Source organism: Chrysemys picta, chromosome 1 (assembly GCF_011386835.1).
Source record: "Chrysemys picta bellii isolate R12L10 chromosome 1, ASM1138683v2, whole genome shotgun sequence".
Lineage (NCBI taxonomy): Eukaryota > Metazoa > Chordata > Testudines > Emydidae > Chrysemys > Chrysemys picta.
This window is the reverse complement of record NC_088791.1, coordinates 326,192,468-326,207,472: the sequence shown is the minus strand read 5'-3', so window position 1 is coordinate 326,207,472 and position 15,005 is coordinate 326,192,468. Positions and strand designations below refer to the sequence as shown.

Below are 15,005 nucleotides of genomic sequence, written 5' to 3'. Positions count from 1 at the left end.
ACAGAACTATCCAATGTAACGCACTACAGCCACATTCCTCCGAATAGCTAGCAGTTCCATTCTCTCCAGGGAAAAGGGCGCATCTGGCACCCTGTTACTTCCATGTTGTCAGCTGGATGTACGGTATGACTGTGCACACATTTTAGTTTATACAATCAGCTCACTTTCTAGTATTACTGGGCAGGTAGTTGAAAGTATGATTTTGTTTGAACTTTAGATAAACATCTCCTAGGCAACTGATAGCTGTTAAGACAGAGGCTAATGGTTGAAGGTGCCTTTAGAGACTGTACACAAGTCTGAAGTATAGCAATTAAGCTCTGAGTAGTTTACACCAGTTTACAGGGGGGAAGAATTCTGAATGCCAGCTGTTCAGCTGGAAGATCTGTTAGGGCCCAAACTTGCTCCCACGGGAGTCACCGGGAATGGGAACAATCCCATCAGCATCATTCGCCCATTTTAGGAACACTGAGAATTGCATTCATCTTGGAAAGAGGCGAGGCCTTACCTCCTTCACCCTCTGCTGCTCACTGCTACACAGGAACGTCCCAAACAAGCAGCTGTATAGGTGGTCCAGAATGATCATCAGGAAACAGTCATTGAATTCAAATGCTGTAGGAAACTTCAAACACAACCAGGAATATTGCGTGTTTATTTTCCTTAGTACATTGCTTGTTGCTAATGAACACACATCCCACTGTAACAGCCAATCGTGTTAGTTAATGAGCTGAATATGTCCCCTATGCATTTCTAATGCAGGATTCGTTTGTGTTATTTGGCTGCCTCTGTCTCCAAAATCATACTACTACTTTCTCAGAGCACACGCTTCACTCAAAAATCTGCTTTACATGTGCAGTAAGGAATTCTGAGCAAAAGCCAGAGGCCTGAAGGGTCTGATCACTGTATTTATATACACCCAGAGCTGCTTAAACTGGAGCTTGCACAGGGCTCTAATGCCAGAACTGTAAAGAGGTTATGAACAAAAGGGTGCAGCAGATATAAAATAAACAAACTCTAAGTAGGAATGAAAGCTCCATCTAGTTAAATGGAAACAATTCACGCATCCAATTGAGAGTTTTCCATGAGGCTGCAGCAGAAGGCCATGAAACTAGTTCACATGTTGGGAATAGGTCGTGGGAACCTAGGAATTGCCATCACATGCAAGGCCTTAACATTGGCTGAAGCCTCTAGGTGTACTGTAATACAAATGTATAGCAACCATCTGAGCTGCTTGGAAAACAGTTACAAAACTTCACAACGTTTTTCCCCCTTTTGTTTTAAAAATAGTTTTTCAAAATTTCATCAGAACTTTTCTGAATATTGAATATTTCTGACTCCCTCTATATAGAGTGGAAAACCTGTGTGGGGAGAGTTGTGAAAACTGTCCACTTTTTTTTCGAGTCGGGGCAGAGCTATGCAGTAAGGAACACGGCCAGATCTGGAGTTATGGTGTGTGTGGGTGGAGGAAGTCTCAGAGCAGGGCCAGAGGGAAGTGTGGGGGTGGGGTGATTTGAAACCATGTGGTGGTGGGGAAACACAAGGGGACAGCAGGAAATCTTGTTCTGTAACCCTTACCATCCTGTCCTCCCTGGCTTCAGAGCCCTATTCCCAAGGCTAGATGATATAACAGGTCTTTCCCATCTCTGATGCCTATGAGTCTATGTCATCAGCTGCCGTTCAGTCCATCCCAAACACCTACTCCTCCCAAGGAACTTGATGGGAGAAGGGTTACGAAGACCACTGTAAAGGATGCTTTAGCAACATCCAAGAAAGGGACATGCTGCCACCTCTCCTGTTTGGCGACTGAAAAGTCGCATCTAAAATGGCATCCCTCTTCACCATTTTTATTATAGGTTGGTTTTTTCAATGGTGGCTAGGCACCTTTGTCAAAAGGATAAAAATACAACCTACAGGCCCTGGCGCAGAGGCCAAATGCAGAGTGGACACAGCGGCATGGCTCTCACTCTAAGCCGCTAGAGATGTTCCCTCCAGAGCAGAGGAATTTAAGTGGCCCTGCTCATACAGTACCTGGTCTGTGGGTAAAGAAGACACTCCAATGTTGATAACCATGCACAATTTAGGAGCAATGCATTCACTTTTAGAAGAGGTTAAAGTGAAACAAAACCCAGCTGTCTTCAATCCCTTCTCCCCTCACACAATTAATGCCACTCGGGGAAAATAAAATTTTCAAAAGTCACTAAATGACTAAAGAGCCTAAGTCCTATTTTCAAAAGTGTCTTAGGCCCTTAGGCTCCTAAATCCCATAGGCATTCAATGACAGGCTCCTAACTCACTCAGTTACTTTGACAATTGTACCCAAATGAAAACAGAAAAGAACAAAAAAAACACACAAAAGATGCTGTATTTTAATTTCAAAGTTGAGCAGCAAGATCACTAGCCAGACGCACCCATCTAAGTCCTGCATAAAGCAAGTTTGCAGCTTAGAAATTTACCTGTCTTGTCATTTGCCAGACACAATCAATGAACTGGAGAAAAACGGGAGATCTGTCTGCATCTGCATGATTTTTATCACCATGGCCAACTCTCTGATACAAAACAAAAAAAGAACATGAACTAGTACAGTACTTCACAATGAAATAGCTTGGATTCTGTGTACCTGGGTTACCAATGCAGCAGCCCGCAATAGCAGTAAGATGGTCTAAAAGTGTCCTGATTTTGCTGTGTTTATATTAGTAAGTGCAGAAGTTCTGGACAGCTATTCCTCTAGTCTTTGAAGTGAGTTCCTTTCTCAGGGACTTGTTAAGTGCACTTAAGAAAGAACTAAAAACAAAAGTGATCTAAATAGAAGCTCCAGATGTTATTCTGGCACTGACTTCATTTAACAGCTAGCGTTCAAAAGACTAGAAAAAGTTTAAACTTTTGTTCCTTTAAATTATATATATCATCATCATCTTCATTCAGTAGTACAGTATAATGGATCCAAGAGTTGCACAGAAACACAGCACCTAATGATAATTATAATATAGCACTTCCTAGCTGCCAAGCTCTGTACAAACACTAGCTCATCCTCACCACCCCATGAGAGGTAGTTACGAAAGTGTCCCTAAGAAGTAGGCCTCTGACACTGACCTTGCTGTGAGGCCTTGGGCAAATCACTTAAGGTCCCAATTCAGCAAAGCACTAAAGCCGTAGAGGTCGTAGAAGAGTTTTTAAACTAAAGACTTGGGGAAAGCTAAAAGGTATGGAGGACCACACGGTTTGGACCGAGATATCCATTGGGGAGGATTTATTAAAGGGGATAATCTATATCCTACTAAAGAGGAGAAGATAGAAAATTGACAAAGGACAGGTAGGAACTCAAGAAAAAAATTAGATGAAAAAGAGTCCCATTCAGTTACATCACATGAAGGCAGACAACTTAATATTGACAAATTTTATAAGTGCTTGGATACAAATGCTGAAGTCTAAATCCTAAAATGGGTGAACTTGACTGCCTGGTATTAAATGAGTATACTGATATAATAGCCCTCACAGAAACTTGGTGGAATGATAATCAATGGGACACAGTAATACCAGAGTACAAAATATATAGGAATGACAGAATAGGTCCATAAAAGGTGTGGTGAGAGTGAATAGAGAAGTGTTAGTTACTCCTTCATATAACACAAGAACCAGGGGTCACCCCATGAAATTAACAGGCAGCAGGCTTAAAACAAACAAAAGGAAGTACTTCTTCATACAATGCACAGCAAACCTATGGAACTCATTGCCAGGAGATATTGTGAAAGCCAAAAGTGTAGCTGGGTTCAAAAAAAAGAATTAGATAAGTTCAATGGCTATTAGCCAAGATGGTCAGGGACACAATCCTATCCTCCGGTTGTCCCTAAACCTCTGTTAGCCAGAAGCTAGGACTGGACGACAGGGGATGGACCACTCAATAACTGCCCTGTTTTGATCATTCCCCCTGAAGCACCTGACATTGGCCACTGAATAGTGGGCCAGATGGACCATTGGTCTGACCCAGTATAGCCACTCTTCTGGGCTTAAGCATGTAAGTAATAATAATACCTCTCTCTTATAGAATACTTTTCATATGTAGAGCTCAAAGTGCTTTACAAAGAAGATCAGCATCATCATCTCCATTTTATAGATGGGACTAATCATCTCCTTACAGTTTAAGCACCTGGTTTACTGTTTTGCTGGATTGGGCTCTCAATCACTCAACTACCTCAGTTTCCCCACATGTAAAATGGGGGATAATATCACAAGTATGCAGATGGAAAAACTGTTAAGTGACTACCCAAAATCACATAATGAAATCAATGCCTTAGGTAAGTATTAGATACAGTATTAGATCAGATAACCTTAACCAACATCAACTGACTGCAGTCTAAGGACAATGAGCAAAAATCAGCAAAGAATATAATGTGCCAGAATGCGTATCAGTGGCATTCACCTTTACTCTGTGAGCTCAGCTGTGATCAAGTAATGCTGATTAAAGGAACATATAGAACTATGTAACTAATCCAGTGAGATGCTCTTTGTTCAACACCCAGCAATTGAATCGGCTCAAAAGGCTATTGACTCACCAGCTGAAATCTGTGCCCAAAGCTCAGCCATTCCTTCTCCACAAGCACCTCGAACCCCCTTATTGTTCGATAGTAGCCATCGAGAATGAGCATGGACAGAGAAGTGAGCTGAGCTGTTCGGTCCCAGCCATCGCTGCAGTGCACAACCACGGAGGTTTTCCCCGACTCCACCTTATCAGCAATCCGAAGAGCACCGGCAAGAATTAGCTGCGACACAGACAGGGCATTAGTGAAGTTTCTCCATAGAATATGAACTACAAGTGGAGAATTGCCTGTGACACCTCTAGACAAGACAAGGGCCATGTCTGCGTCACAATTATAACCGAGACAGGGGCTTGGTTACAGGCTGGTTATGCCCCAGAGAGGTTACAAGTTGTAGGGCAGACATGACTCTGGAAGTGTCCCAGTAGCCAGATTAAATACTTGGACAGTCCAGGATTTAAACCCAGTTACCTGGACACAATTAAATCCCATCTACACTACAATTTTAATCCTGTTTTAACCATGTCAGGGAACAGTGCTGCTGTAACCAAGTCCCTTGTCTCGGCTACAGCAGTAGTGTACATGGGAAAACTAGATTGGTTATATTTTGCCGAAGGAAGAAACTGGCAAGCCTGCTTTTCCAAAAGCAGCTCTGTACTATCCTTTTTTTTTTTCGTGTAAATGCATAATTTCAGGGAGTTGACCTTTATGTGCCAACCCTGCAAATACAGGTACTCTAATTTTGTCAGATGAGTGAGACTTGGGGTGTGTGTACATAGGGAAATTGGCTGGTATAACTATAGAGGAATAATTATTCCCACTGTAGCTAAACTGGTCAATTTCCCCATGTAGACAAGCCCTTGTTCCAAGTGTTAGTGCATTACACATTTTTACATTAATAGGTTATTCACCCCAAAAATTATCTATCTATGAACACAGGCACCCGTGGAATACTGATTTACTTTGGCTAAATATTTTCTGCCAACTGAACAGCTGACATCAAACTACTCAGCTATAAGGAACAGTGCAGGACAAACAACATAGGGTACTACTCTTCCCAAAGATTTGGCTTGCTATCTCCTACTTTTAGACTTGAAACTGCTGGCTTTCCCTGGGACACCTGTGTAGTATGAACCCACATACAAAGTTTACATTTTGGAGAGGAGAAACCCTCACTGATTTTCAGAGAAATGACAACATATGATAAAAATCATAGGCCAAATCTAGTAAAAATCTATGTTAATGCGGCAGCTGGAAGCTTCTTATTTATAAGTAAATGGCTTTTTTTCTCTCTCTCTCTAGGGCTGTTTGCAACTGGGAGCCCTTAATACCCATCTAATGCAGGGGAAGCTGATGGTACTCAGCACTTTACACAAATAAGTCCCTCATTTTTTTTCTCTCTCTTGGTTTATCAGGATTATAGAGCATCTTATTTGAAAAGATTTCCCTCCGGGGGATGAAAATGACTTAATAATTCATCTGGTGCCATTATATTTTCTCCCATACGACGTGAAAAACATATATTTTCAGTGCAGATTACTTTTATAGAAGAGTAAGAAAAACAAGAGTGAAAAAAAGAATTAATATGAAGTTTCTGTGAGAGAGAACACTTGGACTTTGGCCCCAATCCTGCAAAGACTTACACATGTGCTTAGCTATATGCATGTGCTTAACTTTACTCACTATCATGAGTCCCAATGAACTTCCCATTGAGCACAATGGAACTCCGGAGAGTGCATGAAGTTAAGCAGATGTGTAAGTCTTTGCAGGATCAGGATCTTATTCTGTAATATTCTGAGTCTGAAATTAAACACGAAGTAGCAGCTGCCTCGCAACTGTCCCAGGAGTAGACAGACACTTCTGCTTTCAGACAGATACATACATCACGGATACTAACACACATGCACACCTTGATATGTTCCAGCCAATGAGTTGATTCCAAATTGGACAGCCAATGAGTCTCCTCAATGTTAGGATATACAATCTCCTTCAGTTTTCTCAATGATTCTCTCATAACATGAATATTGTGAATGTCCAAGAAAACTAATTCTGCATTCTGATAGGCATCCTCACTTTCATAACCCCCTCCTTTAGCCTGGAAATAAAAACAAACCCATAGGAAATCATTAACAAAAATGTGTTTGGTCTTTCAACCCAGTAGCATTTACCGGACAGATATTATTTGATATGTATTATCAAAACAATTACAAATTGGCTATCAAAATCATGATGAAAGAAAGCAGGAAACAGACCTATGCATTGTATTCATTTTACAAATGGGGACAAGGCTATTCCTGTACATAATCTTAATAGAATTTTCCTGCAGAAATGGTTTTTCCTTAATACGGTAATTTTCACCTATGTTAAACTGCTGAATATCATGTACAGGTGTTAATTTTTCTTTTTGAAAATTATGAGTTACCACCCCTGAAGTTACAAATTCATCAGACTCACTATATTGCAGTCTGGCAGTCCCACTTTGGGATCCTATGGGAAGGGCTGCATTTTCCCCACAGGTAATTGCCTTTAAGGGGTGATGAACATAGAGAAAATCCAGAGCGTAGGCAGCAAAGGGATTCTCGCATGTAAACAAAGCTCGATAGCTATTGTATGCTACATAACATTAACGCAGGGGTCTGGGCCTGGGCTGCCTTCCTAGTCATTCCATTGAATCTCTGTCTGACGCGGAGAAATCACACGACAGGCCATCACATTTTCAAAAGCAACCGTGGATGTCAGGTGCCCAGCTTGAGGCATCTCAGGCCCTATTTTCAATGGTCCTGAACATCCACAGGTCCTGTTAAAGGCAACATGCGCAGAGGGAATCAGGCCCAAGCACAGAGAAACAGAAGCATCCAAGATTCAAGGTGCCAGAATCTCTGTTCTGAACTGCTGAGCAAAACACCCTGAACAAAGCCTGGTCTTAAACCCTCTGTGGCTGGCTCAGTGGTCTTTTCTTCCTCTACAGTTTGAGGCCCTGATCCTGCAACTGGATTCATGCCGGTGGAGTTCCACTGACATCAGCAGGACTCGGTGCAGGTGGCACGGCTCTACCTGCACGGATCTAGCTGCAGGATTGGAGCCATTGTCAATGCAACAATTCTATCACGGCAACCGCACCTTTATCCATTAAAGGAGGGTGGTAGGCTAGCTCTGAATTGCAACATCCCCTGCCACTGAGAGAGGAGAGCACATCTAACCTTATTGGCTACAGCATTAACGCTAGGCCGCGCGTCAAAGATGAAGATTTTATGGGACTGAGCATTGGAATCCATGATGGACTGAAGATACTTTTCATCCTCTTTGCTTCGCTTTCCGCTCACTCCAACCATCGGCTGGCTACAGCGCGTGATCGTAGCTTGGCTTTCGGGATGAATCCATGACAAAACCTTTAACAATACACAGGGGGGAAAAATGGAGACAGAAATTCAGTAGGACAGTGAAATGATTTACCTGTAGCCGATTCCATTGGATCCATTCCTTGTATTGATTTGGTTCCAGAGGATTGGATCAAATTAAGTCGTGACTGAATTAAAGTGACAGCACTGTCCTGTATTTTGTTCTTTCACTTCAGTACGTTCCCAAAGCTGGAACCCACTTACAAATGTATGAATATGCTTAAACCTGACTTTTAAATGGAGTACAGCTAATTCTCCTGCCATTCAGTTATGAGCTGAGTAAGACAGACCCCTTTTCACGCATGCCCATTGTTCTGAATTTTGTTTTAGTGTTCCCCATTTAAACTGTAAGCTCCTTTGGGCAGGGACTTGTCTTTTTATATATCTGTGAAGCAAATAGCATAATATTGTCTGCTTCTGAAATAAAGGTAATGATTATGACATTCCTTATTTACAACCTGATGTTAAATAAGAGTCTTCTTTAACAGTAATAAAGGACTTCAGAAAAAAAGTATTCAGTTACACATACCCCCCCCCAGCCCTCCCCAAAAAATCAGAAAAGGCAGAAAATTCTGAATAATTAACAGGGCTAATTTTGTATCCTAGAAAATTAAGTCTGGATTTAGTTCAATTTTCTTATCTTCTTAGCACTTCAGTTTAGTCTATGTCTCTTTCATGACACTAATTCCACAGAAAATGCTGCCTTCAAACTCCTTGCAGAGGTCTCCCCGTTGCTTTTATTATCCATCAATCATTTGGGTTTGCTCCATGGCATCCTCTTTGTCTGATCATTGCATTATTTATGGTACGAAAGTCTTTATAAAACCACATCAAAGTGTCTTCCTTTGTCATACTCACTGGTATGCGACCCCTTGATCTGAAAGATGCCACTCTCTTTAATTCTTCATCTGGAATATTCACGGGCACGACTAGAATGGCAGGATATGTATCACACAGCTCGTAGCGCTCGTTTATCTTGGTTATTCTCCAGCTTTCATTGGGAATTCCCTGCATATGAAACAACACTAGTTTAGAAAATAAACTACTACAGGGTCCCCAACCCAAGGAAAAGAGACCAGTGGACTTTGCCGTCACTTCTAAGAATTTAAATTCAAGGGCACAAACAAGCGTGTCTGTATTAAGGAAGGAAACTTATGGCAGCAACGCAGATTGTATGAAATGGCCGGTTACCTCCCTTGTCTTTGTGATGAGTTGGTAAAGTGCTCCCCTGCAAGAGGGACAGTGATTTAGTTCATGGAGACAGAGCAGTGGAGAATATCAGGGAAGGTGGGTAAAACTACAAGACCCAAAATCACACTCATGGAAAATATACTGTGAAGCAATGCTTTGAGAGCAACTTTGTCCCTGCTCCCATTGTGGCCCCTAACGTAACAAGCTGGAGGAACAGTTCATGACTATAGAGCACAGGATAGGAGCCGGCTAGCCCAAGCTTCTCTTCTTCTCTGTTGCTCAGTCCAACCTTGGATGGTGCCCCAGTGATGCTCACCTTTTTGGTGAGTGGGAGAGTGGGGATGGGAGCCACCAGACAAGGTGAAGGGGAGACCAGAAGGGAGAAGGGTCAGTAAAGCACATGGAAAAGAGAAGGGGTGGGGGGAGAACAGATAATGGAAAAACGAGAGAGAAAATAAAGGTGCAATGTTAGGAGCTGCGTCAGGACATGGTTCAGAGGACACAGGGGTCCCATCAACCAGTCCACCAAGCCAAGTTCATAAGGAACTGAGCAGCTCTGGTTTAGGGTGTCCACACACCAATTCTGTTTTGACAACTGTTTTGGCATGTGGCTGCACCTGTGAATTCTGGGATCCAGAAGCACTTTTTCCTATAGCGCCCAGTGTGGCAGTTGTGGAACTAGTATGTAATAATCTAAGAATACGGAGATGGAAGAGTTTTATGAACACTGAAAGGGGCCTGGTCAGCGAGGTGAGGCTACTGTATAACTACGGTAGGTTATTAGAATTTCCTGTATGACTGTACTGATCTAACTTGTATTGGGAGCAGTGGAGTGTTTATTATATGCCTGTAAAGCTTGAATTCAATGGGGGCTGAGCAGGAAGGCAACACAATGGCTTGCCAGATGAGAACATCCTGGTACACACTTGGAAGAGAATGAGGGAGGCTATGAGTTGCAAGGACTCTTCCTACCTCCTGTCTCTGTCAAGCTGCACGCCTTGTTTTGCTAAAGCGGGGCCAGAGCCGGCTCCAGACACCAGCATTCCAAGCAGGTGCTTGGGGCGGCAATCTCCAAGAGGCGGCAGTCCATGTGTTTTTGCTTCCCCAAGCAGCGCGCCGAATTGCCGCCGTGGACAGCGGGGATAGTCTGTGTGCCGTTAGGGCGGAACGTGCGTTTCCATGGCGGCGGCAATTCGGCGGCAGCTTCTATGTTCAGCTGCCCGCGGCGGCAATTCGGTGGCTTCTGTCTGCTTGGGACGGCAAAAACAGTAGAGCCAGCCCTGAGCGGGGCATTAGCAGATCAAAGGGCTATAAACAGTTACAAAGGGACTGGATTCCTGTGAAGGGAGGTGATTAAAGGACTGAGTAAGATTTAAAGTGACACTCCCGGAAGCAGGGAGCAGCAGTCAGTGAGATCTGACAGGGAGACAAGCTGACACACCCAGAGAGGTATGGATGCCTGGTACGGAGATGGTTTATCTTCTCCAGGTAGGCTAGCACCACTTACAGTCCCTGAACTCAGGAGCATCAAAAGTTGCATCTGTGCATAGTCCCTGCGTGAGGGCACAGGGAGGAAAGCAACGTATGCCCCCTCCATTCAGGGGCCAGACACAATCTGCCTCATAGTATTGACTCACACTATTCTTTAATCACTTACTTACATTCACATCATCTAAACACGCAGCATATAAACTTTTATTCAAGTGAATCACTCCCCCTGCTGGTCACATGGTGAAAGTGCAGACATTGAATCAGACTGGGTATGACAGCCACAATCCCATAAAGCACATGTGCTTAAAGTTAAGCATAAGCAGTGGTGAGCTGGAGCCGATTCGCACCGGTTCTCAAGAACCGGTTGTTAAATTTAGAAGCCGGTGTAGAAACAGTTATTAAAGGGGCCAGCGGATGGGCAAGCTCTGGTCCGTGGGACCGTCCTGTCCCTGGTCCTTTAAATTGCCACCAGAGCCCCACTGCTGGAGCCCTGGGGTAGGGCTGCGGGGCTCTGGAGGCTATTTAAAAAGTCCGGGGCTCCGGCTCCTTCTACTGCCCCGGCCCTTTAAATAGCCGCGGGAGCCCCGTCGCTTCCCCAGGGCTCCCGCGGCTATTTACAGGGCCGGGGCTGTAGAAGCAGGGGAGCCCCGGGCCCATTAAATAGCCCCGAGAGCCCAGGGGTAGTGGGGGGCTCCAGGGGCTATTTAAAGGGTCCGGGGCTCCAGCTGCCTCTGCCGACCTGGTCCTTTAAATAGCCGCGGGAGCCCCACCGCTTCCCCAGGGCTCTCGCGGCTATTTACAGGACTGGGGCAGTAGAAGCAGGGGAGCCCCGGGCCCTTTAAATAGCCCCTGGAGTCCCGGGCTGCTGCTGCTACCCGGGGGGGGAGGAAAGGGGGGACGACGATGACGACGACGCTTACCTTACAGGGTAGGCTGGGGCTGGCTCTGACTCCCTCAGCCACGCCCCTTCCGCCCTAGGCCCCGCCCCTTCTGGGGGCCAGAGCTGGCCCCAGCGTACTGGTAAGTCACTGGACTTACTTTCACCCCTGGTCTCGGGAGGGGGTGGTTAGGGGACAAGGAGCAGGGGGCGGGGGGGGTTGATGGGTTGCAGGTTTTGAGGGGGGCAGGACGTGGGTTGGGTTGGAGTCAGATGGGGGGAGATGAGACAGGCAAGTGGGGCTTGTACTCACCGCGCGGTTCCGTACCGGGTCTTTGGCAGCGGGGGTGAAGAACCCGCCAGCGAAATACCAGCAAAAACCCGGAGCGAGTGAAGACCCCCCTGCTGCCGAAGTGCCGCCGAGGACCCAGTAGGGAACCGGTTATTAGGATTTTGGGAGCTCATCACTGAGCATAAGTACTTTCCACTGACTAGTTTCATGCTTAAAGTTAAGCATGAGCTTAACTGCTTTACTGGATCAGAGTCTAATTGAGGGCAGATTCTACACTAAGCCTGGTTTTGAAACATTTCCGATCAATTCCTGTTTTCCTTTCCTAGGAAATGTTCCCCTTTAAAAATCTGTTCTCTTTCTCTACCTTTCTGCTTCTGGGTAAGCATTGATGCTCTTCCCTCTACAGCACCACTGCAAGTACCTTTTCCTATTTGTTTGTTCTGAAACCTGCATGCTGTGGTTCCACCACACATCTAACCAGAGCATAGTATCATTCCAGCACGCCTTCCTTCAGGAAACATCTCACATTTCAAGCTTCAGAACCCCTTGTAAGATTTTCCAATTGCTCCCCACCTTGTTTGAAATTGAAAGCTTTACGTTATTCCCAAGTAATCTAGAAGCCTTTTGGGTTTAGCTGAATTTTATTCATTTGGCAGTTCTGTTTCATATTTTGCCAGTCAGTGTGTAATAAAAATCAGGGAGCAATTTCAGTTTGAAATTTAATTTTCCACATATGATCTCAATTACCAACTCAGACCCAAGCCTCTCTGAGGTCCTTTTGTTCTCTACACGTTGTTTATTATTCTCCGTCATTTTATGTGACCAATAATTTTTAATAAGTTACACATTTTCTCTCTTTTCTCAGGGACATTTACAGAGTAGTTTTGGGTTCACTAAACATCCTTCCTAATCTCCAGGATCTCTGTGTAGCAATGTCCTCTAGATCATTTATACAAATCTGAAGAGATCACATCACATCCATGGTTTCAAACACATCTGGCATTGGCAACCCTATCCTCCTCCTGAAGTCAGGACTTTTCTGAATGCCTGACAGCTGGATTCTACTTGTTGCCCTCTACTAAATTAAATTAAATATAAATTAATGGAGATATCCCATCTCCTAAAACTGGAAGGGACCTTGAAAGGTCATCGAGTCCAGCCCCCTGCCTTCACTAGCAAGACCAAGTAGTGATTTTCCCCCAGATCCCTAAGTGGCCCCCTTAAGGATTGAACTCATAACCCTGGGTTTAGCAGGCCACTGCTCAAACCACTGAGCTAACCCTCCCTCCTCCACCCAGAGGGAGAAGATTCACTTGGTCTGTGAGATGCCAATTAACATGTAAGACCATGGAGTCCCCGTAGAATCAATGCACTGCTTGTGCCAAGACCAGCTCTCAGAATTTTTTAAATCCATTCCAGAGGTTCTCTAGATAACACATACATTTTGCCTCTGTGATTTCTGTTCACACTTTATATGGTCACAGACAGGTAATCTCATTATCGAATTTGCTATATTATCCCAGTTTTGTTACAATATGCACAAATCCCAGTACCATGCCAGGAACACAATACTGATTTATTAATGGACAGTTATTATTTTATCAAGAATATTATATTATTTACACATTATCCAATGTATTCAATAAGATTTAAGTAAAGAGTCAAAACAAGGATTAGACACTTACACAGACTCAGACAATGAGAACATCCAGAGTTACAAACAGCAATAAATAAATAAATAAATTGAAATACCCCAAAGTTTGGCAAGGGACATATACCCTCATGATTCAGGACCTAAGCAAACCTCTAATTAAAGGGGGCCAGGTCATACCATAACTGCCTATTGAAGGGTTGCTTGTGTCTTGCTCTTTAGCAGCTGGTACCAATCATTTTTGAAGACAAGATGGATGGGGGGGAGGGAAAGGGAAGGGGAAGGGGAAGGGATAGCTCAGTGGTTTGAGCATTGGCCTGCTAAACCCAGGGTTGTGAGTTCAATTCTTGAGGGGGCCACTTGGGGACCTGGGGCAAAATCAGTACTTGTTCCTGCTACTGAAGGCAGGGGGCTGGACTCGATGACCTTTCAGGGTCCCTTCCAGTTCTAGGAGACAGGATATCTCCATTAATTATTATTATTATCTGGTATGGTAATGACTATGTTCCATCAAGGTCAGAATTCAGATCATGCCTTGTCTTCACTGCAAAACCCAGGTGTGTTTTCACACCGAGATAGCTGGCTCGATGTAACATCCTAGAGGAGACAAGGCTTTGTAATTTTTACCTTAATGTAACTAGTCAAGGTAAACCCTAGGCTTGAGGGATGGGGTGGGGGAAGAAAGATGGTTGATCTCAACTAGATATATACCTGAACGTTGTCTCCCCTCTGATTTTACACTGAGAGAGTTATCTCAGTGCAAATAACCCACTTTTCTTGCAGAGAAGACATAATCCGAGGCCGTATTTACACTAGGAAGAAGTTGGTAGGGTTCCCCCACCCTGCGCCCTGAAAGTCTACACTGCAATTTTATAGCCCGGCAGCCGAAGCCCCACAACCCCAAGTCAGCTGACCCAGGGCCATGGGTCTTTTATTGCAGTGTAGACGTACCCCTAGAGTTCGTTACCTCAAGTTAACTGATTGCCAATTAACTCAAAGTAATTAACAGCTTTGTAAAGGCCAGTCTGGATACCTTTGTTCCAGACTACGAACATTTGTACCTTACCCTGCCTAGGCTGATCCCTTAAAATAGCCCCCAAGACAACATACAGTATCTATTTCATCATTCATATGGATTTTCTCCTTCTAACTTCTTAGTTAAATCATTTAAAAATACTCTTTAAAGAAACATTTTTTAATTTAAAAAGAAAAACCCTTAGGAAACTGTAAATGTACAGAAAAAGGATTAAAACTAATTAAAGCACGATGGAAAAACCGTAACCCATCACTGAATAGGGGCTGATTTACACTGAAAACTTACATTGGTATAGCTATGTCTCTCAGGATGTAAAAATCCTCTTACCCCTGGTGTAGACAGTGCTAGTCTGCCAGAAGAATTCTTCCATCAACCTAGCTACCACCTCTCGGGCAGGTGAATTAACTACAGCGATAGGAGAACCATGGTAGTGGTTTTCTAGACATACCCTAGAAAGTTCAATGGGCTTGTGTCTCCACTAGCAAAATTAGCACTCATTTCAGCAGCTGCCAGCAACCGTGTAGCCGATAGTGTAGACAG

At 44.0% G+C, this 15,005-nt stretch overlaps 1 protein-coding gene across 6 annotated transcripts in view; it reads right to left on the bottom strand.

Moving 5' to 3' along the window:
• MTMR2 (myotubularin related protein 2) overlaps nucleotides 1–15,005 on the bottom strand; it is a 77,405-nt gene that overhangs the window by 3,585 nt on the left and 58,815 nt on the right. For all 6 annotated transcript variants that reach the window (XM_005309168.4, XM_065581563.1, XM_065581561.1 and 3 more), the window contains 6 exons: nucleotides 8,786–8,935; nucleotides 7,730–7,918; nucleotides 6,439–6,624; nucleotides 4,548–4,754; nucleotides 2,451–2,543; nucleotides 506–619 (listed from right to left, as the gene is read on the bottom strand). In XM_005309168.4, the coding sequence (XP_005309225.1) occupies nucleotides 506–619; nucleotides 2,451–2,543; nucleotides 4,548–4,754; nucleotides 6,439–6,624; nucleotides 7,730–7,918; nucleotides 8,786–8,935 (939 nt within the window). The remainder of the gene's footprint in view (nucleotides 1–505; nucleotides 620–2,450; nucleotides 2,544–4,547; nucleotides 4,755–6,438; nucleotides 6,625–7,729; nucleotides 7,919–8,785; nucleotides 8,936–15,005) is intronic.